Source organism: Anser cygnoides, chromosome 10 (genome assembly GCF_040182565.1).
Source record: "Anser cygnoides isolate HZ-2024a breed goose chromosome 10, Taihu_goose_T2T_genome, whole genome shotgun sequence".
Lineage (NCBI taxonomy): Eukaryota > Metazoa > Chordata > Aves > Anseriformes > Anatidae > Anser > Anser cygnoides.
The window spans coordinates 17,317,668-17,336,746 of record NC_089882.1 but is presented as its reverse complement, the minus strand read 5'-3'; the positions used below and the strand labels follow the sequence as shown (position 1 = coordinate 17,336,746).

At 50.3% G+C, this 19,079-nt stretch overlaps 2 protein-coding genes across 2 annotated transcripts; one reads left to right on the top strand and one right to left on the bottom strand.

Moving 5' to 3' along the window:
- The first annotated feature begins 4,881 nt into the window (after positions 1-4,881).
- Positions 4,882-6,980, top strand: RPL29 (ribosomal protein L29). The gene is made up of 4 exons (XM_048074616.2): positions 4,882-4,993; positions 5,130-5,174; positions 5,487-5,551; positions 6,787-6,980. Exons 2-4 carry the CDS (start codon positions 5,138-5,140, stop codon positions 6,898-6,900), a joined length of 216 nt encoding a protein of 71 aa, XP_047930573.1. The 5' UTR covers positions 4,882-4,993; positions 5,130-5,137; the 3' UTR covers positions 6,901-6,980.
- Positions 6,981-13,471: 6,491 nt separating this feature from the next.
- TNNC1 (troponin C1, slow skeletal and cardiac type) lies at positions 13,472-19,079 on the bottom strand. The gene is made up of 6 exons (XM_013191946.3): positions 18,948-19,079; positions 15,786-15,816; positions 15,469-15,615; positions 14,459-14,573; positions 14,218-14,354; positions 13,472-13,647 (listed from the first exon to the last, which is right to left on the bottom strand). The coding sequence occupies exons 1-6, from the start codon at positions 18,969-18,971 to the stop codon at positions 13,616-13,618; spliced, it is 486 nt and encodes a 161-aa protein (XP_013047400.1). The 5' UTR covers positions 18,972-19,079; the 3' UTR covers positions 13,472-13,615.

The following is a 19,079-nucleotide window of genomic DNA, read 5'->3' as shown; positions in this document are numbered from 1 at the left end:
TCCCTCGGTCTGCACACCGTACAGCCCTGTTGTACAGAATGCCAAGCCCTTCAGCTTGACTTTAGCAGCCCCAGCATTGTGTTTTTGCCTCAAGTGAAGGCTCCTCAAGTGATTTAAGTCCTCCCTGTCACTGGTGATAAAAAGCTCTAGGGTTAAGAGATATCTTCCTCTTTTTTTTTCTTTTTTTTTTTTTTTAAATCCTCCTGCTTAGTTTGCAGCTGGAAAAGAAGGGGTGTTTTCGAGCTACTAACAACTTGGTAAAATGGGCTAATAAAAAAATGGGCTGAGAATACAGCGTGCTTTATCGGAGCTGATGCCTGACCTCACACTGCTACAGAAGTAGCTTAGCGGCACACACAAGCACCTCTTGCTGCATCGGCTTTTGTTTCCACATGCTCAGCTGCAGCAGTGAGCAGAAGTGCCAAAGTGAGCTGGGACAACTTAGATATTTAACATGTAAGCAGGAACAGCGATATCCCAGCCCAGACACATCCTTTGAACCTCCTGTGCTGCGGCCAGGCAGCCATCCCACAGGTGACGGGCTGTGCTGCCTGCAGTGAAACCCCCGGCACATGCACCAGCAGTGGGGTTGCAGCCTGGAGGAGATGTGACTGGTTATATTTCTATGTGAAAATACGTTTCCATCCATGCAGGGCTCAGGACATGCAGCCCTCTTTATTTGCTTTATTGTTTGATGCCTCCTGTCTCAAAGAGGGGCAGCAGGGGGTAGAAGTGGGGCTGGGGGTCCCATCCTGCCCCTGCCTTCAAGCAGCACCCTGCCTGCCTGGCTTTGAAGGGTTTTCAAAAAAAAAAAAAAAAAAAAAAAAAACAACTCCAATCCAGCAGTTAAATCAGTGTCTCAGCCCTGCTCAGAGGATGTGCAGGATCAGGCCTTGCTTATCTCCTTCCCCCTCCCCAGCCCTGCCTTCACGCTAACCTACTTTCTTGCTTTGTGGAAAGAACATCTTGGATTATGGTGCTGCAAATGAAAGGATTCAGTCATTGCATCAGGCGAGTCGCAGGTAAGCGCAGGGTTTAATGTCAGCTTGTTGGCAGCTTCTTTATTCCCTTTTTTTTAATTATTTTTATTCCTCCTTTGCACAAACAAGCCGTCTTTGTGTGGAAGTTCATTTTCCTTTTTAGCCAGGGCATTTCTCAGCGTGGCTTTCCAGTAATCCTTGTGGTGCAGATAAAGCAGAGCCAAAGCAGATCTCTTTCACTGTTTGTGCAGAGTGCACCAATCCCATCCAGAACTGGGGTGCAGCTCACGGGAGGGCTGTCCCCGCTGTCCCAGCCCCTGCCTCCAGGCAGAAGGACAGAAGTTGAGCCCAGGTGGTGGAGCTGCAATCCTGAGACGAAACGCAATCTTGCTGTAACTCCTTCCAGTGTTGGGCTTTGTTTGCGTTAAGGTGCAAGCATCAACACCCTAGACCCCTAGGGTTAATAATAATTCAGGGGAGAAATGAATACAGACATGAGCTCAGCATCTCTCTATGTCAGCCCGTTCCTCCCAGCCACCTCCACCTGCCTCCCCGGAGCAGCCACCAACCTGCTTCCAGCGTGGCACAGCATCTTGGTGGCCCTGTTCATCTCCTGACAGCTTTCCAGCCCCAGCTTCCAGCCCCTGCAGCACCTGCACCCTCGCAGACTGCCCTCTCCACCTCGCAGGAACTGCAGGCTCCGTTTTCGCAATCGCAGTGCTTGTCCGGTCTTTGTGGGGTCATGCAGCCACATCTGCAGCGGGATGGGGCTGGCACAGAGGGAGATCTGCTTTTAAATCCCTAAGCTCCCCCCAAATCCAGCATCATCATTCAAATGCCAAAAAATATACAATGTAAAATAAAAAAAATAAGAGACTACCGTACAGTCATCAGTCCTTTATTGCCATGTCGATACATTTCAGATGCAAGTCCTGCAAATGGGGAAGACCTAATTTATGCGCACCTTTGGGTTAACTGAAGTTCAGGGCGTTCTCCAGGCAGGTTGGTGAAGGTCCATGTAAAGTAACTTCCCTCCCCAGCTGGCCAACATGAACGTCCCCGTGCCTCCAACACCAGCACACGAGGATGCGGCATCCTGTGCATGGGCTGGTCTCGCTGCCAGGCGCTGAAGCAGCTCCTGCACCCACCGCGCTGGCTCCATCAGGCTCCCTGGGCTTCGCAGCACCGTGCCAAAAATCCCTCCCCATCCCCACCATATCCAAGAGAAGAGGGGAAGCCTTCCTTCTTCCACCAAGAAGGAATTTGCACCAGGGGATGCTCCTTCTGTGACGAACACAAGGAACCAAGTTCTTCTCCAAGGAAACATGGTTCTCCCCAGCCCTGCGTGAGGTCTCCAGCAATGAGCCCAGCCAGAAGAAGCATCCAGGGTGTAGGCAAGAGCAAATGCAATGCTGCTCCTTCTGGCAGCTTGGCTGGCTCCTGGTGGGACTCAGGCTGAGTGACCATGACGTGGGCCACCAGCACGGACTGTCCTCCCGAGGAAGGTGTGGAGGTGGAAGGATGGAAAAGGGCTGTGAGCAGTGGCAGCTCTGGGGGGAGCAGAGGAGGTGGCAGGCCCGATGGGAAGCTCGTTTTGGATCACGCTCACCCATGACCGTCTTCCTCATCCAAAGCAAATGCAATGAAAATATTGCTGGGGAGGGGTAAAATAAATGCAGTTCCCAGCCTCTCCCAGTGCCCCTCTTCTCCTAACTGAGCCAACCCCATGGAGCACACAAGCCTGGGCTGTTCCCATGTCCCTGCCATCAGCACTTGCAGGGCGGCACCACCAGCTCCCAACCCCCTTAGGGACACTTCTGCTCCAGAAACCCCCCTTCTCTTGAAACCCCAGCCTGATGATTGCCACCAGTTGTCACCGTTTTGTCTCATCTTTTTAGGAACAGCTCCCCCAGGCTCTGGGGATGCTGGGGACGTGGTGTTTGCTGGCCCAATGAGGGTCAGGTTTGAGGAGAGCCAGACTGCAGGCTGGCTGGCATTTTCAACAAGCAAAATATTTTTTTATGACCTCCTTCATGTCTTTAAGAAAATTATAATGGATGTCAGAGCAAAAAAGCCACAGTCGGGTAGGATTGGGAAGTTTCTGCATGTCCTGCTGTTATTTGCTGGAGATGTTCCTTCTCGCTGAGTGGGACCGGTGCTCCCTCTTTGAGCCCAGAGTGGCATCTGTTAGGCTCAGGCTCCCTCTAGTGCCTCTACGTCCTGGTGTCCCCGCTTCTCCAGGTGGCTTCTCCAGGGCCTTTTGTCCCTGGGGACCTTCCTTCGTCCCTACTCCCCTCCAGCATTGCTGGTGTGGGCTTACACCACAGCCAAGCCCCGTTTGCCGTCTCCCCCTTCCCAGTAGCTCAGCAGTTTTTAGGAAGGCTCCAAAGCCCATGTCAAGCAAAGTCCTCTGGGCTCCTTCCAGCCAGCACCTGACCCTCTCAGCACGTGGATGTGTTGGCACGAAGGGCACCCCATGTTCTGCCCGCCTTTCACCATGGGCTGGGGCAGAACCAGGAAACGCTGGGAGAAGTTTCTCCCACGTCCATCTTCCATAAATATCAGGACACCACCAAAATGCCATGTCAGACGTCAACAAAGTCCTGCCCACCTCTCTTTGCAGGTGGTTTCTCAGAAAGCAGCAATGCTTTTCTGATCTATACCCATGGGCATCAGCGCAAAAGCCACATCAAACCCAACAGGATGAATTGTGTAATGTGAGGGCATCAACGGAGAGGACACTGTTGTCAGAGACACTTAGAGATTTTTGTTTTAACTTATGATTATTTTTTTTTTTCAGAATAATTTTGCAGCAGTAATAATTACCACCCTTTTTAATGAGCGCAGCTCTTGTAATGGATGACACGCAGGATAACATGCACTAATTATGTCTGTAATCGCTAAAAGCATGGTTGAAGGTTTCAAACCAGCTGATCGGTCTTGGTGAGGCTGTAATTGGAGACACAGCAGCTCATTAGAGCTTGGGAGAGACTCGAGGGGTCACAAGAACCCGACAGTGCATCATGCTTGATCCCGCCCTGGGTCATCCTTCCCTTTTTGGTATTCTGCCCTGGGTCATCCTTTCTTTTTTGGTATTCTGCCCTGGGTCATCTTTTCTTTTTTGGTATTCTGCATTTGCTTACAGTGTGTTATAAACAACCCTGAAGGTACCATGCTCAAACCCATAAAGGGACTGCAGCGCCACAGTTTTGTTTTACTTGAAAGAGGATTGCTGAGACTGTAAAATAAAAACTTCTGTTTCTTCCTGGTAAGGAAAGCTCAGAAATGAGTGAAAAGGTCAAGAGTTTTCTTAATCCAGTGGCCAAGGTAAGGGCAGGGTGCTTGCTTCTGCCTTCTGCAACGCAGTGGGGCAAATGTTTTTCTAGGATTTGCTTTCGTCAGCTGCCAAGCTCCTCTTGCTGGGCTGTGAGGGGGAGTTTGCACATGGAGAAGGGTTTGGGGAGCAGCTTGCCCGAGCTGTCCAGCTGCACCGTGCCTGCGGCAGTGCTACTTCCATCTATTTGTGCACCGTGTGCCCGCAGCAGCTGCCCGGAGGGAACTAACACAGCTAAAAAACGTGCAACTTAAGATTTCGCTGGAAATAAGTACTGAAGTTAAATTGCGTTGGCTTTCTTTTTCCTGACTGGTTTCATTTCAGCCCGGCCGCTTTCCCCGTCTGTCACGGGTAACTTATTTTTCCCCCCGTTTTTATGACAGGACGAGGCGACGAGCTGGAGGGGTGGCGGGGCGGCCAGCGGCTGTTTTCTTCCTCCCACCCCGGCTAGCTGAAGCAATTCCAGCGGGGAACGGCCTGTCGGCGGCCATGCTGCGGGGGGGCACCGTGCTGCCCCGCAGGGGCCGGGCCCGGGGCCGGCCGTAGGGCGGAACCATGCCGCGGGGGCGCGTGTTGCGCACCGGGCCGTGCCGGGCTTCCGGTGCGGGCGGCCGCCATTTCCCAGCAGCCCCGGCGCCGGGCCTTTCTCTTCCGGTGCGGCGGCAGCGGCTGCGTTTGGGTGAGTGTCGCGATCGGTCGCGATCCGCCTCCATCCGCCTCCGTCCGCGGCCCGCGATCGGCGCGGCGGGCTGGGAGGGGAGGCGGGGAGCCGTGCGAGCCGATCCGAGCCCCACGTCCGTGTCCGTGTCCCGCAGGTGCAGCCATGGCCAAGTCCAAGAACCACACCACGCACAACCAGTGTGAGTCGGGGCGGGGGGCGGGGGGCGCGGGGCCGGGCGCGGCCCTGTCAGCGAGGCTGCTGCCGGGGCCGCCGGGGGGCCGAGGCGTGTGCGGGGGCAGCGCCCCTCGCGCTCTGGTAAGGAGCGGCCCCAGATCCGTGGGTCAGGGGCTGCAGTGCCGGGGGGGGAGAGGCGCTGCCCTCGTCTGAGTCTAGCCAGGGCGCGAAGGGTTGGGTGGCTCGTAGTTTTGGCGGATATTCAAAAGGAAGCTGGTGCAGCTGTTTAACTGTGGTTGAAGTTTTAATTTGAGTTGTTTCCTTGTTTTCCGCGTAGCCCGCAAGTGGCACAGGAATGGCATCAAGAAACCCAGGTCCCATAGATACGAGTCCCTCAAAGGGGTGAGTATGTCTGTTAATGTTCTTGGGCTGGTCGTTTGCATGACAAAATCCAGCCTTGGTGTTTCTTTGACTGCCAGCTTTCTAGCAGATGGGGGCTTGTGTTTTGGAGGGTCAGAACCGCTGGGGGTCCCTCTCTCATCGTGTGCTCACCTTGCTGGCAGCAGTGATAGTTCTAACCCATCTGAAATCCACATTGCACGTCTACAAAAACTAATTTTGAGTTACTGGCAAATTTTGTCTCTGTTGCACGTCAGTTGTTTCACCGCTCTTTTCTGCTTTGATTCCCGTTGTGTCTCCTCTGTACCCTCCAGCGTTGTTCCGCTGGCTGTACTAATACACAGAAGCTCATCCAGAAAGTGAGAGGAGTTGACTTTTCTGGACGGTGCACGTGGAAATGGCAAAATCTTGCTTTTTCTGAGGTTATACACGTGGTACACCACTGTCTTTCTCCACATTTGAAAGGGACAGAAAAAGCAGGATGTTCTGGCTACAGAGGGGGCTGTGGTTCCGTTTGCCTTGTAGATGTGATGATTGGCTTTTCAGAGGTGATGTAAAAGCTTGTCTTTTGCCTAGCTCAGTGAGGACTCAGCACCCTGAAAACAGCTGGGCTGTTTCTGAGTGTGTCCTCTCGCCAAGAGCGTGTGACTTGAGATGGCAAAAATCCTGTGTGGACCAGGTGAAATGCTGCTTTCAGCAAAGTAACGGATGTTTCTCAGTGGGATGCTGACATTTCTGAGAATTGCTCCTAGCCACGAAAGGATGTGTTGTGAGCCACTAGTGGACAAAAAAAATAAGGAGCAGCTCTCTTCCATGGTGGTATATTTTTCCTTTAATATAAAAAAGAAAGGCCCAAGGAAACGGTGTTGATCTTTGCCAAAGGATTGCATGCATGTATGCTCACCTGGCAAGATTTGTTTGTGATGCTTCTGATTAAGAATGTGTCATGGCACAAAAATGAAGTTTGTCTTGTTTACATTTTTACTCAATTTATCCTGTTCTTTCTCTATATTTATTGCTGGGGCTTGGGATCCTTCTTAGTTTAGAAATGAAGGAAAATAGTTTAAAGGATGGCTATACCTGGTTAAAAGAATTCTGTTGAAATAAGAAAACCAAATGAGAAAACTTACTTGAATTAATTGCAGCTAGCATTTGGAAATCACTGAAGCATAATGGAAACATGTTTTTACCTACGTCTTTTCTGCAGCGTGTCTTACCTTTTTCCTTCGTTTTTATAGGTTGATCCCAAGTTTCTGAGGAACATGAGATTCGCAAAGAAGCACAATAAGAAGGGGCTGAAGAAGATGCAGGCCAACAATGCCAAGCAGGCAGCTCTGCAGAAAAAGGACTGACGTGGTTTAAGACAAAAGAACCAGTTTTCCTGTTGTCATGTGTTAAAACATTTTGTACAAATAAAATTGGACATAACTAAGTCTTCACCTCCTGAATTTGAGGAGAACCCTCGAAAACGTCCTGAGCTGTATTTTAAATGCCAGTCGTGTCATCACGTCCGCATGTAGCAGCTAGTGTGTGGCTTTGTTCTCTGGCAGGTCAGCAGGAGGGGCTGTGTGTCAGTATTCTCAGCCTCCAGATGTATGAGCTAGAACAGTTGCTGCCTCCTCAGTGCTGCAGTTGGTGGTACAGGTTATGAACACCTACGAGTTGGCAGCCTGTTTTCAGTTTGTGGAATGGTATAGAGTGAAGCTTTAAAATACAAACAGGAAGCAACGTGTTTTGTGTTGCTTGGGCTCTTAGATGATAGCATTCAGTGAAGGTAGAACTGATTTTGATACTGGCATGTGCGTTCAGAGCTCTCATACTGCAATTTTTGTGGTAGTTCTTATTGTTGTCAGAGCAAGATCAGGCTTCCAAGGGCTATCCAAGCATCTGCTGCTTTACTGTTCAGGTAGGGTAGCTACAGCAACAACAATCCTGAGAAACGGGAGGGTTCTGAGTGCCAGCTACAGTGTTAGAGGTTGTAGCAATTAATAGAAGTGGTTTGTAGTGTTTTCTAAAATGCTTCAAGTAAAGTGTGATAAGGGATATAGGACAATATAAAATAGCCAGATTTTCATAGCTGCTGTAACAAAAAAAGTCCCTACCTGATGAAGCTTGCTGGCTGGTGAGATCATGGGAGTAGCACAGGAGATGTGGTGCCAGGACAGGGTTGTTACTGTCATGTAGGTAGAGGTGGACTCGGCTTTCCAGGTCACAGCAGTTAGCAAAGCTGGCTCAAGATGAGTGGTTTTGGTACTGAAGTGAACCGCCTGTTAAGAGGCAATGGACCTTTCCTGAAATTGTAATTGCAAGGCTTGTCCGCCTGGTGGTGTAAATTCAGCTCAAGAGCTGGAGGTAAGCAAGTAACTTGTGACTTTCCGGTATAGCAGCAAAACACCTGCTGGATGGAAAAAAAATGCAGCAAAACATCCAGTTAGTGTAAGTGACTTTTTAAAAATAGTTTAGCTAATTACTGGAATGAAATACTGTTTTGAAACAAGGTAAGTATTTTGAATTCTGTGTGGCCTGAAGTGATTCCACAAGACTTTTCCTGATTTCCGAACGCTTCTCAAATTTCTTTTACTGATAAAAATACCACTAAGCTGTAAACCAAGCAATATAAAGTGATTTACTAACTTAAATCTCAGGAGTTGAGGGTTCTTGCAGTCTGAGGAAAGTGCAGCCCCCACCTGTATGATTCCTGCTGCAGGCATCTCTTGGACTCTTCTGGAGGTTGAAGTTTCTCTTCTGGAAGAACTTGGTGGCTGTGCGAGAGCAACGTGTGGGTAGGGAGGGGTGATGTGCTGGGGGGGTTGGAGAGTGAGTGGTCACCCCGTTTGTATCACTGCGTAGAAGAATCTGCTAAATAGCTGGGACAGAAAGGCTGCCTGGTCCCTGCTGCCATCAGGTGAGCCAAAAGCCTGTGCTTGCCTTGGAGAGGTTCCTGGTGATGGCAATCATCCCTGTAAAGTTTTTTGGCAACCCGTAATACCTAGGGACAGCTCCAGAGTGCTTAAATCTTGATAGCACCAGTGATACCCGAGTGCCTTTCAGCATCAGTGGTCTTTGAGTTCTATGGCAGGTGCCTTCCTTCGAGTGAGATTGTCGACAAAAGCAAGATCCCATAGCTGCAGTTCCCGTTAACAGGCACCTTGCCTCAGGATGCTGCTGGTGTTGGAGGAGGTGAAGTGGCTGGTCCACCCACCTGAATGAAGGACAGTGTGCTGCTGGTCTGCCCTGTGACAGTAAGTAAAAGAAAACACAATTTCTAAAGCGGTGGCTCGCTGTTTTGCTGCACCTTCGCCCATGTGTCCACAGATATCCAACCTGCTTTCAGTTCTACCTTTTAAGTCTCCCACTAAGGCTTTCCTCTCTAAGAAGGCGGATTTCATCTCTGCGTCTTCTCCAGAGGGCTCATGCTGTGAGAATAATACACCCACAGGATGTGGTTTGAGGGAAGAGAGAGAGGCAGGGGTTGGACTGTGAAAAGGATCTTGGCACGTTAATGAGAAGCAGAGGGAGAAAACCAGGCTTCCAGTGGCTCCACAGAACTGGCCCAGGCCTGCCTCGATGCAGTCTTTTCATCTTGCTGCCCTTCATGCTGCCCTTCAGAGGGACAGCTTCCCAAATATGGGCTTGCTGACTTTCTGACCAAAATAGCGGCTGCGTGACAAAATGCAGCACAGAGGAACGTAACCTTAATCCAGGCATCATTGTGAAGCGAGAGACAAGAATTTGTGAGCTTCCACGGCAGCTCGGTGTCAAGTTTGTTGTCGTCTGCACCCCACCGCCATCTCCCTGCACACGTGGTGGTCCTGCAGGGCGCTGCCTGGACATCGCTTATATCACCCATCACAATTTCTGACCCTGTGACAGCTCAGTTCGTGACTTCCCTCCTTCCCTTCCTTGTGGTAGGCATTGTGCCAGCCCAGAAGGGAAAGCTGCAAATGGGTGTCTGTGCTGACGTGGCTCCATGGTGGGTCTTAGGCGCTTTCACTCGCCTGTGAAATCATCTAAATTCTGTCTTGCTTTGTGTTGGTCGAGGCAGTCCAATGATTCTTTTTGGGAGGATTATATCTGCAGAGCACAGGAGAGGGAACTGGCAGCTGTGGCCCACTTGAAGCTATTCCCATTATGCACAGCTCTGTCATCTTTGACATTTAAAAACTTCAAAACTCATATGACTAAGTGCTTGGTATCCCACAGGAAGCCAATGTGTTTGAGAGAGTCTCTCTGCTTAGCTACTGCCGTACATCAGGTTACATGTTTTGTACTTGCTGCTGATGACTTCTCCCCTTTGCAATGAAGAGGACTCAGTAAGTTCTAATTCGGCTCCTTTTTTCCCTTCAGTGAAAATAAAAAATAGGGTGCGAAGGGCACGTAGCCAAATAGTGAATAGCTCATTGTGCAAAGGTGAGCCATTGCACTGAAGGGGAAGAGTACAGAAATGCAGGGGAAAATACAAAGCAGTGGGAAAGGCTCTGATGGGGCAGGATAATCATCGGGGATGTGGATGTTCGTTGTGAAAATGAAAAGCAGGACTGGATGCGTATTGCTCTGCTCCCCTTCACCACCTTTCAGTATTGTGCTCAAGCAAAAAATAAGTGAACATAACATGAGTTCTGCTTTGCCCAAGTTTCAGAGCTGTTGCAGTCATTCCTGTATGACAGGGTATTTGATTTGGCGCAGTGAGATGTTGTTTCTCTGCCGTGGCTCAGTTCACTGCTGCTGCCATGGTGGCAAATGCATAACTATTGGAGAGATGCCTATGTTTTATTAGGGGTATGCCTACAAAATGTTCTCTGTTATCATTTAGTCAGTCCATACAGCAAAGTTTTACTGAGAGATGCCGTGAGTATGCTGAAAAAGCTGCAAACCAGGGTAGGAATTAAATCTACTATCAGCTAAACTGAGCAGAGCAAATGGCTTGAGAACTGCGGCCGTGTCCGGTGGCACGTACTGCTGTCACCTGGCAGCACAGCACCCTTTCTTAAGGGGGGGTCAGGTGGTTAAGATAACACAGATTTGTGGGCTGTTATGGAGCATTGAATGGCTTTTTGCCTAATTAAAAAAAAAAAGTGTGGCTATTTTGATGACTATTTTTATTTTTTTTTCCAAGTAGTGCTTGTGTATGTGTCACATTCCTTGGATGTCTCTGGCACCAGAATTTAACAAAAACATGCAGGGAAAACTGCAAATTTGTTTGGAGTTACATAGATGGGTGGACTTCTGGGTGTTCTTCAGTCACCATTAGCACGGCTCCATGCACATCCCCTATGTGGAGGGTTTACCCGAGCTGGTCCTGTGCTAGTTACAGGTTTGTCAGCCATCTAAGTCGCTCGGCTGTCTGTCAAGTTGTGTTACATTCCTAATGCAGTTGCTCCTGTGTTTTAGCCAGCAGTGAAATCCACCCGCAGCACTCCACCCCATGGCATTTGCTGGCTTACTCTTGGAGAACAGTCAGTGTGCTGAGACAAATGGATCTTGCAGCAGTTTTTCTGACTTCATGTGCTGACCTGCTGGCGTGTCTGGTCTAAGGACTGAAAAAGCCCAAATATTCCCCAGCACAGCTGCTCTTCTACGGAGAAGTTTCAGCTGCTACAAGACCTTGGTCCTCTTCCTGTCCAGCCACCACCATCCCGGCTTTGCTCTCAGGGAAAAGAGTGGGGCAGTCAGTGAGGTTGTTGTGGGTCACTGCTGCCCGTGCCCTTACTCCTGGGGCTCTTGGACAACGGGTAGAGAGCTGAGACATGGCTGGGTGCTTCCCCCCAGCCTTTGCAGCCTCCTTTTCCCTGGGGTCACAACAGTCCAAACCTTCCCCCAGGCCACCAAGAAGTACAAAAGGAGGGGGTTAATCTGGAAAAATTCCTTATTTCTTCTCTTGTTCACCATTCAGTGAGGCAAAGCCTATTCTTAAGCGGTGGTAAATGTCTTGGAGATGTCCCTGTTGGGTATTGGGATTTGGTCAGGACAGAGGAAGACAATGGGGCTGTTGGTGGTACCTGCTGAGATGAAATGTGGGTATGGGTTGCCTGTAGGCTGGGTGGCTGTGGGGAGATTTGGTGTCCCTGACACCTTTCTGGGTTAGTCAGAAAGAAAAAGAAATCATTTACAGCTGTGGCATTGCAATAGTTATGAGCATGGCTGAGGCCCGGGTGTCTGCACTTCTGTGCAGGTTTCCAGGCCTATGTAAAATGTTTCAGGTGTTTCCTTAGAAATAGCTCTCAGTGGGATTTGTGAAATGACTTGTGCTGCTTGGGAGGTGGAAAATTATAATCATAGAACCATCTAGGTAGAAGGAAAATCTTCAAGACCATCAGAGCAACAAGTTCACTGGAGACAGAAGACAGTAACAACAGTCTTTCCCACCACAACACTTCAACCCAACACCTTTCTTTATCTTCATTGGCTTCTGCTGCAGCTCTGCAGAATCATCAAAATCTTTGGGGTGAGCTCGGGGGAAGGCAGGGAGCCATTGTCCCTTCTCAGAGCCTTTCTAAAGGAGACTCAAATGCAGGTGGGTCTGAGGTGGGTTCCAGCTGGGGTGGGAAGGTTGGCATGACTCCTGCCTTTGGGTAGTAGCACTGAACGCACATAGAAAGATGCAGCACAGGCCCCTTGCTGGCCCCAGCTCTGCTCTGGCCCAGGAGCCAAGGCACCAAGGGCTCAGGATGCTCAGGGAGGCCTTCTGGGTCTTCCAGATATTTGCATTAGGAGTATTCCTAAAATATCCTGGATTTTAAGGAAAATCTCCTGCTCAAGCTCATTTCCTTAGTTTCTTTGACGTAACAAACCCTGCTTGGGTAAAACATTTGGCGCTTGTCCAGAGGAAAAACAGAGCTATGTCCTTCCAACCAACCCCTATTGCACCCTCTCATCACCAGTTTTAACCTCAAGCCTGCTTAGTTTGAATTAAGAGTATTTCAGTACTGCCTTGAATGAGTACGTGTGTCAGGTCAAAAACACAGCTGCTCAATGTGTTGTTTCCATGGAGAAGATGTGTTTTAAGAGGAAAGGAAGAAGCAAGGATGGTGGTGGCATCTCCCCTGGGGTCAAGGGCAGCACCTCCAGTGCTTGCACCAGAACAGCCTGGTGCTGTGTCCTGCCAATGTTTATTTTGCTTGGGTAAACGTTTGATTTTAGCAACATGAATGCAATGTGTGAGCCGTGCTGGGGTGTAATTCAATGGCAGGAGGCAGCTATGTGCAGGCAGAGCTGCTAATGCTGCAGGAATGCCACGCTTCCTTGGGAAGAGAGAAGACAGTGCCTGGGATGTCAGGGACAGTACTGCTCGTCTTCCTGAATTTGCTGCCACCCTGTGTGTGGCTCTTGAGGCTGTATCAGGGTCGTGCCCTGCTCAGAACCCCTGGGGCCCAAATGGATGTGATTTCTAAGGGCAAAATGGTGGGGTTCAGTTTTGGTGTGAGGTGCCATTGGGCCATGGTGCTGGTCTCTCACAGTGCCACCTGTTTTCCACAGGGCAGTGTGAGACTGGAAGAAGGCACCCAGTCTGGCTTAGGATTGGCTTTTATTAGTGTTTCCAGATAAAATAGAGGTATTACTTCTGTGTACACCACAGGGTAGACATCAGGATGGCGGGGAAGAGGGAGAGCCTCTGTCCCTTTGGGACAGCCGTGGTGACATTGGGGAGGAGAGGAGGTGTCTCTCACAAAGGGTTTTGTTGATGGCATAAGTGGTTGTTAATTCATGTTTCATCACTAAAATGCTACCAACACTCCAGTTAAAGCAGCAGGTACTAGTGCCGGCCCCTGCTGCACTCACCATGTGGGTTTGGTGAGTAGATGTGGCATGACGGTGACACAAAATGGCGGCTTCCCGCCAGGCACTTGCAATACTGAGGAGCGTTGCCCTCAGTTGTGAGGTGCGGCCCTCGCCTAACTGCCAAGGAATGACCATCAGAGGCACTCGGTATCAACGCGCTTTATTTTCCTGATGGCCACCCTTCTCAGCACTCAGTCTTCATGCCGGTAGCCAGGGGATCGAACCCAGGAGCTGAGCCACGGAGCTGGAGGGGTTTAGGAGGTCCAGGCTGTTGATCCGGCCTTGGATTTATTCAACTCCCTTCATGAACTCCAGGAACTCTGCCAAGGGGGAGACATTGGAGACGAGGGCTGTTAGGTGGGACTAGAGTGCTTTCACAGCTGCTGGAGCACACTCTTGGCAGCCCTCCATAGCCATTTCTCTTTTTCCATCCCACCGATGTGCGAGAGGCCAAGGGATGGCTACTCCTCCCCTGAACGTGGCGAGAGCTCCTCGTGACTGCTGATGGAAATGTTAGCAGTGCCCAGGGTTGCCCTTGGCCACAGACTCAGCTCAGAAAGGGTCCAGGAGCCTTTTGGGCAGCACTGTATTCAAAAGAAGAGCCCTTCTGGGCTGGTGCTTGTGTTTAGGTGGCAGTAGAGGACGGGCAGGTCTCTGGTGAAAACCAGGTTTGCTTCACAGGGTCAGTGGAGAGAGTTAAGGGAGCCCCTGGTCCTTGCAAATGTTTTGCAAGTCTGAGAAACCCCCCAGCCCATAGAAAGCTGGACTGGGATCAATTGTATTGCCTAGCTCTGCCTGCACAACCTCACACCCGACCCTGGAGGCAAAACTGCAACCATGGGAGCTGCCAAGGGCTCACGAGCGAACTTCAGGCAAGAAAGACTCCTTACCATCGTAGTCAATCCTGCCATCGTTGTTTTTGTCCCCATCTTTCATCAGTTCTTCTATGTCGTCCTCAGTGATGGTCTCTCCGGTTGCCTGTAGCATGATCTTCAGCTCCTCGAGGTCGATGTAGCCATCAGCATTCCTGTGTGAGGACAGAAGAGCTCAAGAGGGGACCAACATGCTCGGGAGGGCAAGTTGGGGCCATTTCACCGCTCCCATCACCTATGTTGTGGTCATGGCTCTTACTTATCAAACATCCTGAAGAGATCTGAGAGTTCCTCTTCAGTTTTTCCTTTGCTGTCATCTTTCATACACCGGACCATCATAACAAGGAACTCATCAAAGTCCACAGTGCCACTGCCTGCGGGTGGAATAAACACCATTGGGCAGTGAGTGGATGGGCAAAGCCAAGCAAGAGGTCAGTCTTCCCATTAGTAACTGAGGAACAAAACTCAGGAGAGCAGCCCTGCAGCTTGCAGGCTGCTGGAGTGAGTGAGTGAGGCCATGGACTGAATTTATCACATTTTTTACCTTTTCCAGTCATTTTTTTTGCCAAGGTAAAATGAACTGAATGTGCTGCTGGAAGCACTGAGAAATGGGAATTCCTGCTATGGAGGTACCTGTCAGTCTCATCTAGATATTAATAACAAAAGCTCCAGGAGGCAGGTATTCATGCAGTGTATTTTTGCACCGGTAGTATAGTGCTGTTGTTTCCAACGACACTGAGACATTTCTCTCTTTGCCTGATTTTTAACTACTTCTTTATTTTCCAATTACTTAGTATGATATTTCTGCCCAACCTGCACACAGTGTTTTTTGCATGTGTTTATGCTGATTTAATCAATATTAACTGTTATTAATGTGTCCATGTGTATGTATGTACACATTCGAGCAGTGAAAGACCTCCCTGCTGATAGAAGTCGAATTGTGACATTTGTGAAATTCCAGTTGCTACATTCAGCCCCTTTATTAAACAGGTCCCAGCAATTTTGATGTAAGCAGTAATCTCCCCAAACTGATTCAAGCAGTCCAGTCATGATAGGGATAATCGTTTTTATCATGTTTATTAGCCTGGAAGTTTCATAAAGGAACCACACGGAGATGCTGGGGGTGCTCAGTGTCCATCAAAAGCCCAGCTCCGCAGGTTGCTCCCCACAGGCTGTGCGGTGCCCAGCACGGATCCTGCCCACAGGCAGCCGGCAGCACTGGGCAAGGGGACGGGGCTTGGGAGAGTTGAGGATATGACAATCTCTTACCATCCTCATCCACCTCATCAATCATCTCCTGCAGCTCCTCAGGGGTGGGGTTCTGCCCCAGCATCCTCATCACCTTCCCCAGCTCCTTGGTGCTGATGCAGCCATCCTCTGCCCCCAGCACGAAGATGTCAAAGGCAGCCTTGAACTCTGGGGAGAGAGGAGGAAGGAGATGTGTGGGTCTCACGCCACGACACAGCCCCAGGGTGGGGGGGCTCTCCCTTGGGGGACACAGAAGCTGCCTGGAATGTGATCCTGGTGGATCAAAAGCCCTGGGAGCTTGTCTTTAGGCTGCCATGTCAGGTTAAAGATGCACCTACCATTTTTTTGTTCTTCTGTCAGCTGCTCAACCTGTAAGTAAAACACGGAGAGCAATTTATTTGTATTCTTTACCACCACTAATTGCTGATCCTAAAAGGGCTGCTCGCACGTGGACTGGAGGTTCAACATCCTTTTCCCCATGGGCAAGACCACCCCCGCTGTTTTTCAGCCTAGATTCAAGAAACTATCCAAAGCATTAAGATCTTGTCTACTTCCATCAGAGTCTCTGTTTATAAAGGTCTCTGCCTCCAGCCCTTTCAGCCTGTTTTAAGTATCCCCCTGAAGCCCAGCATTTGTGGGAACTCTTTGGTCTGTGTATGCACCAAGCAACGTGGGCTCCCGGGGGTGAAATGGGGACGTGCCACAGATAGGTCACTGCACAGGGCGTACGGTTATCGCTGGTCCCTGAGCTGGCGTGCTGGGATGCGAAGGTAAACTGAGGCAGGTGGAAGCAGCTGGAAGAACTGGCCCATGGAGCCACCCCGCGTAGCTGAGATGGGCTGGCAGGTTGTTTCCAAATCCTGCCCCGACTCGTCCCCTGCCAGCCATCAGTGGGAGCTTATTACTTAGCCTGAATTAATGAAAATAATCAATGAAGAGAGCAAAGAGGAATCCAACAGCCCCTCTTGAAGTCAGTTTCTCTCTTTGGCTTTGCTCCTGTCTGCAGAGGGTGCTCAGCTCTGTCTGCTGACCCCACCACCATACCCAACCGCCCCTTTGGGCGCATCCGTTCAAACAAAGACGTTTCCCTCCCACACTGGGTGTCAGCCTTTAGTGTCCCTGCACCCATCCCCAGCTCACGTGGCTCTGCGAAGCAAGCATGATGCTTTTTGCCCCAAAGAGAAACAGTTTGGCAAAAACCAACAGGAAACCCTTCCTACTTGCAGCGAGAGGCAGGGAAAGTACTTTATCTTAGCAGAAAGCAGTCAGAGAGCCTTATCCAGCTCCCCTTGGAGCCCTTTTGGGGTGAGAGAGCCCTAACAACAGCAGCAGGACGAACCCCAAGCCCACTGCAGGTAACGTTTGGGTAGAGCGAGGGCAGCCACAGCTCGGCCGATGGCCGTGGCTGCGGCCGCTCGGGTAACCTGACCCTCTGGCTGTGCTCACTATTTATAAGCCCTGATGAGAGAGGTGCTGAAGATAAAGATGAGCTCTGTGATTGTTCCCAGGCTTTGGTATGCATCCTCGCAGCCTGTTATCCGGACACTTGTCCCTGGCACTGCTCTTAGCTCCGCTTAACAGAGCTGAAAAATGTTCCCGAAATAGCTTTGTGCTTGCACACCCTTATCTAGACATGAGTGGGTGAGACAAAAACCCATTGGGCTCTATGGTTGCACCAAGAAATCTGGCACAAATATAATGTTAATGTATGCCATCACAGGTTTGCTACCACTAATACATGCAGCAAATAACAAACCCTCACTTCCAAAGCCTTTTTTGACTATCATATGCTGGATTTCTATAAAACTGAGGATGCAGAGCTGTGGAAATTAGATGTACTGTAACCATAGGGCGATGTGTTTATTGCAGAGCTTTCTCCCAAGCTGTTTATTGTGCCCTCTGGACATGGCTGCTGTTCACGGCTTTATCCCTTTTTTTCCCACCACATCCTGTCTGGGGATGGCTTTCTCCTGTCGTGGGGCAGGAAGGCAGGCACCAAGCTCACAGAATTTTGCTTTTTCAGGTCTGATCCCCATCCTGCATTTCCATTTGAACTTGGGCAGGAAAAAATTAAGTTCTTGACATTCCCCCACCCTCCCCACCCCCAGGGAAATGCTTTCCTACAGTTAAAAATCTTGGGAATTGATCCACGAAAAAGCTGTCAGTCTCAGCTGTGCCTGCTCCATTTTGCCTATTTTTATTTATTCATTGCCTTTAAACCAGCAGCAAAATCCCTACTGGAGCCCACCAATCCTCAGAGCTCGTCTCCCTGACCAAGGATTCTGCCTGGGGTACGTCTGGGGTACCCAAGGTAGGAAGGAGGTTTGGGGTTGAAGTCCACATCTTTCAGCTAGAGCTGTCCTGCTTTTTCACCCGTTTGGGGATAGAAAGGCACCCCAGCCTTTCTTCCTGATCACATGCAAGGGGTCCCTAAACAATAAGGCAAGGATCTGTTCCTTGAGCCACAGGGAACACGATTCGTTAAAAAGTTTAATTAGAGGGGGCTGGCTTGTTGATTTTACAGGGCACATTCTTCTCCCTCTTGTGTGCTTTTTGGGGCACTCTGCACATTCGCATGCAGCCTTTCCTCGTTCCTTTTGCACTGCCCAGGTCACGGAGGGGCAGCTTTACAGGCTCGAGGCTGGCCAGAGGACGGGACAGGTGGCAGCGTCTGGTTGTTTTCTTCAGTGTTGTTTCACCGAGCAATACCCTTTTTCCCTCTAAAATGGTTGGAATTAAAATAGTGCTTGTAGGATGTATTCTTCAAGCTCTGAGTTAAAAGCAAACCTGACCATCTGTATATTAAAAAAAAAAAACCAAAAAGCACCCCAAAGCTCTTACACAGTATTTTAATTCCAGGCACCCAGTAGTGATTCACGCAATCCAGGATCTATTTTCATCCTTATCCCACCCGCACGTCGCTCTCTGTCTAAGTTACAGGATGATCCCTTGTTATGGACCAAAGCTGGGGTTTGCCTGGTGAGCGCCGCGGCAGCTGTTGGGATGCTCGGCATTCCCGGGGAGTGTCTCCCCCAGCCTGGATTTCTGCGGAGCAGGCAGCGGGGCGATAGGAGCGGCGAGGCAGAGGGGGGCATCGGGAAATACTTGAGCAAAGCGGAGGATTTTTTTCAAATCTCATAGGCAAGCGTTCAGCTAAGGAAGGGGGAAATTGGGTAAAAGCGCTCTTGGACTGTAAAGCACCAGAAGCAAGAGGGTGAGGTTGAACCCATGCAAATCCCATTTCCACCCATGCAAATCATCTTCGTGTTGTGGGAAGCACTGCTCTGCTTTGATTTGGCTGAAACCAGCAGCCACCCCGGACACCTCCAAGGTTTTGCCAAGACATTTAACTGCTCAGAGTTGGGAGGTTCGTGCTGATGAGGGCAGCGTGAAACCTCCCGAGCCATCCCCGTGTCCTCGGTCGCTAGAAGACGCCACCCGATAATTCTCCCTTCTTATTCCGTCCCCCCAGACGCGCAGCCCCGAGGGCAGACACTCACCGCTGCCTTGTAGATGTCATCCATGGCTGATGGGGAGGGTGGGCGAGGGGCTGGGGGACGTCACCGTCACCGTCACGCTCTGCTGCTGCTGCCCCGCCGGCCCGGCTGATATAGGGGGCCGTGGCCAGCCCC

Coding starts and splice junctions, on each gene's coding strand:
- TNNC1 (XM_013191946.3), bottom strand. CDS start 18,971: ATGGATGACATCTACAAGGCAGCG. Junction 14,355..14,458: donor CTCTTCAGGATGTTTGATAA/GTAAGAGCCATG, acceptor GTCCTCACACAG/GAATGCTGATGGCTACATCG. Junction 13,648..14,217: donor TGGCAGGATTGACTACGATG/GTAAGGAGTCTT, acceptor CCCCCTTGGCAG/AGTTCCTGGAGTTCATGAAG.
- RPL29 (XM_048074616.2), top strand. CDS start 5,138: ATGGCCAAGTCCAAGAACCACACCACGCACAACCAGT. Junction 5,175..5,486: donor CCACACCACGCACAACCAGT/GTGAGTCGGGGC, acceptor TTTTCCGCGTAG/CCCGCAAGTGGCACAGGAAT. Junction 5,552..6,786: donor GATACGAGTCCCTCAAAGGG/GTGAGTATGTCT, acceptor TCGTTTTTATAG/GTTGATCCCAAGTTTCTGAG.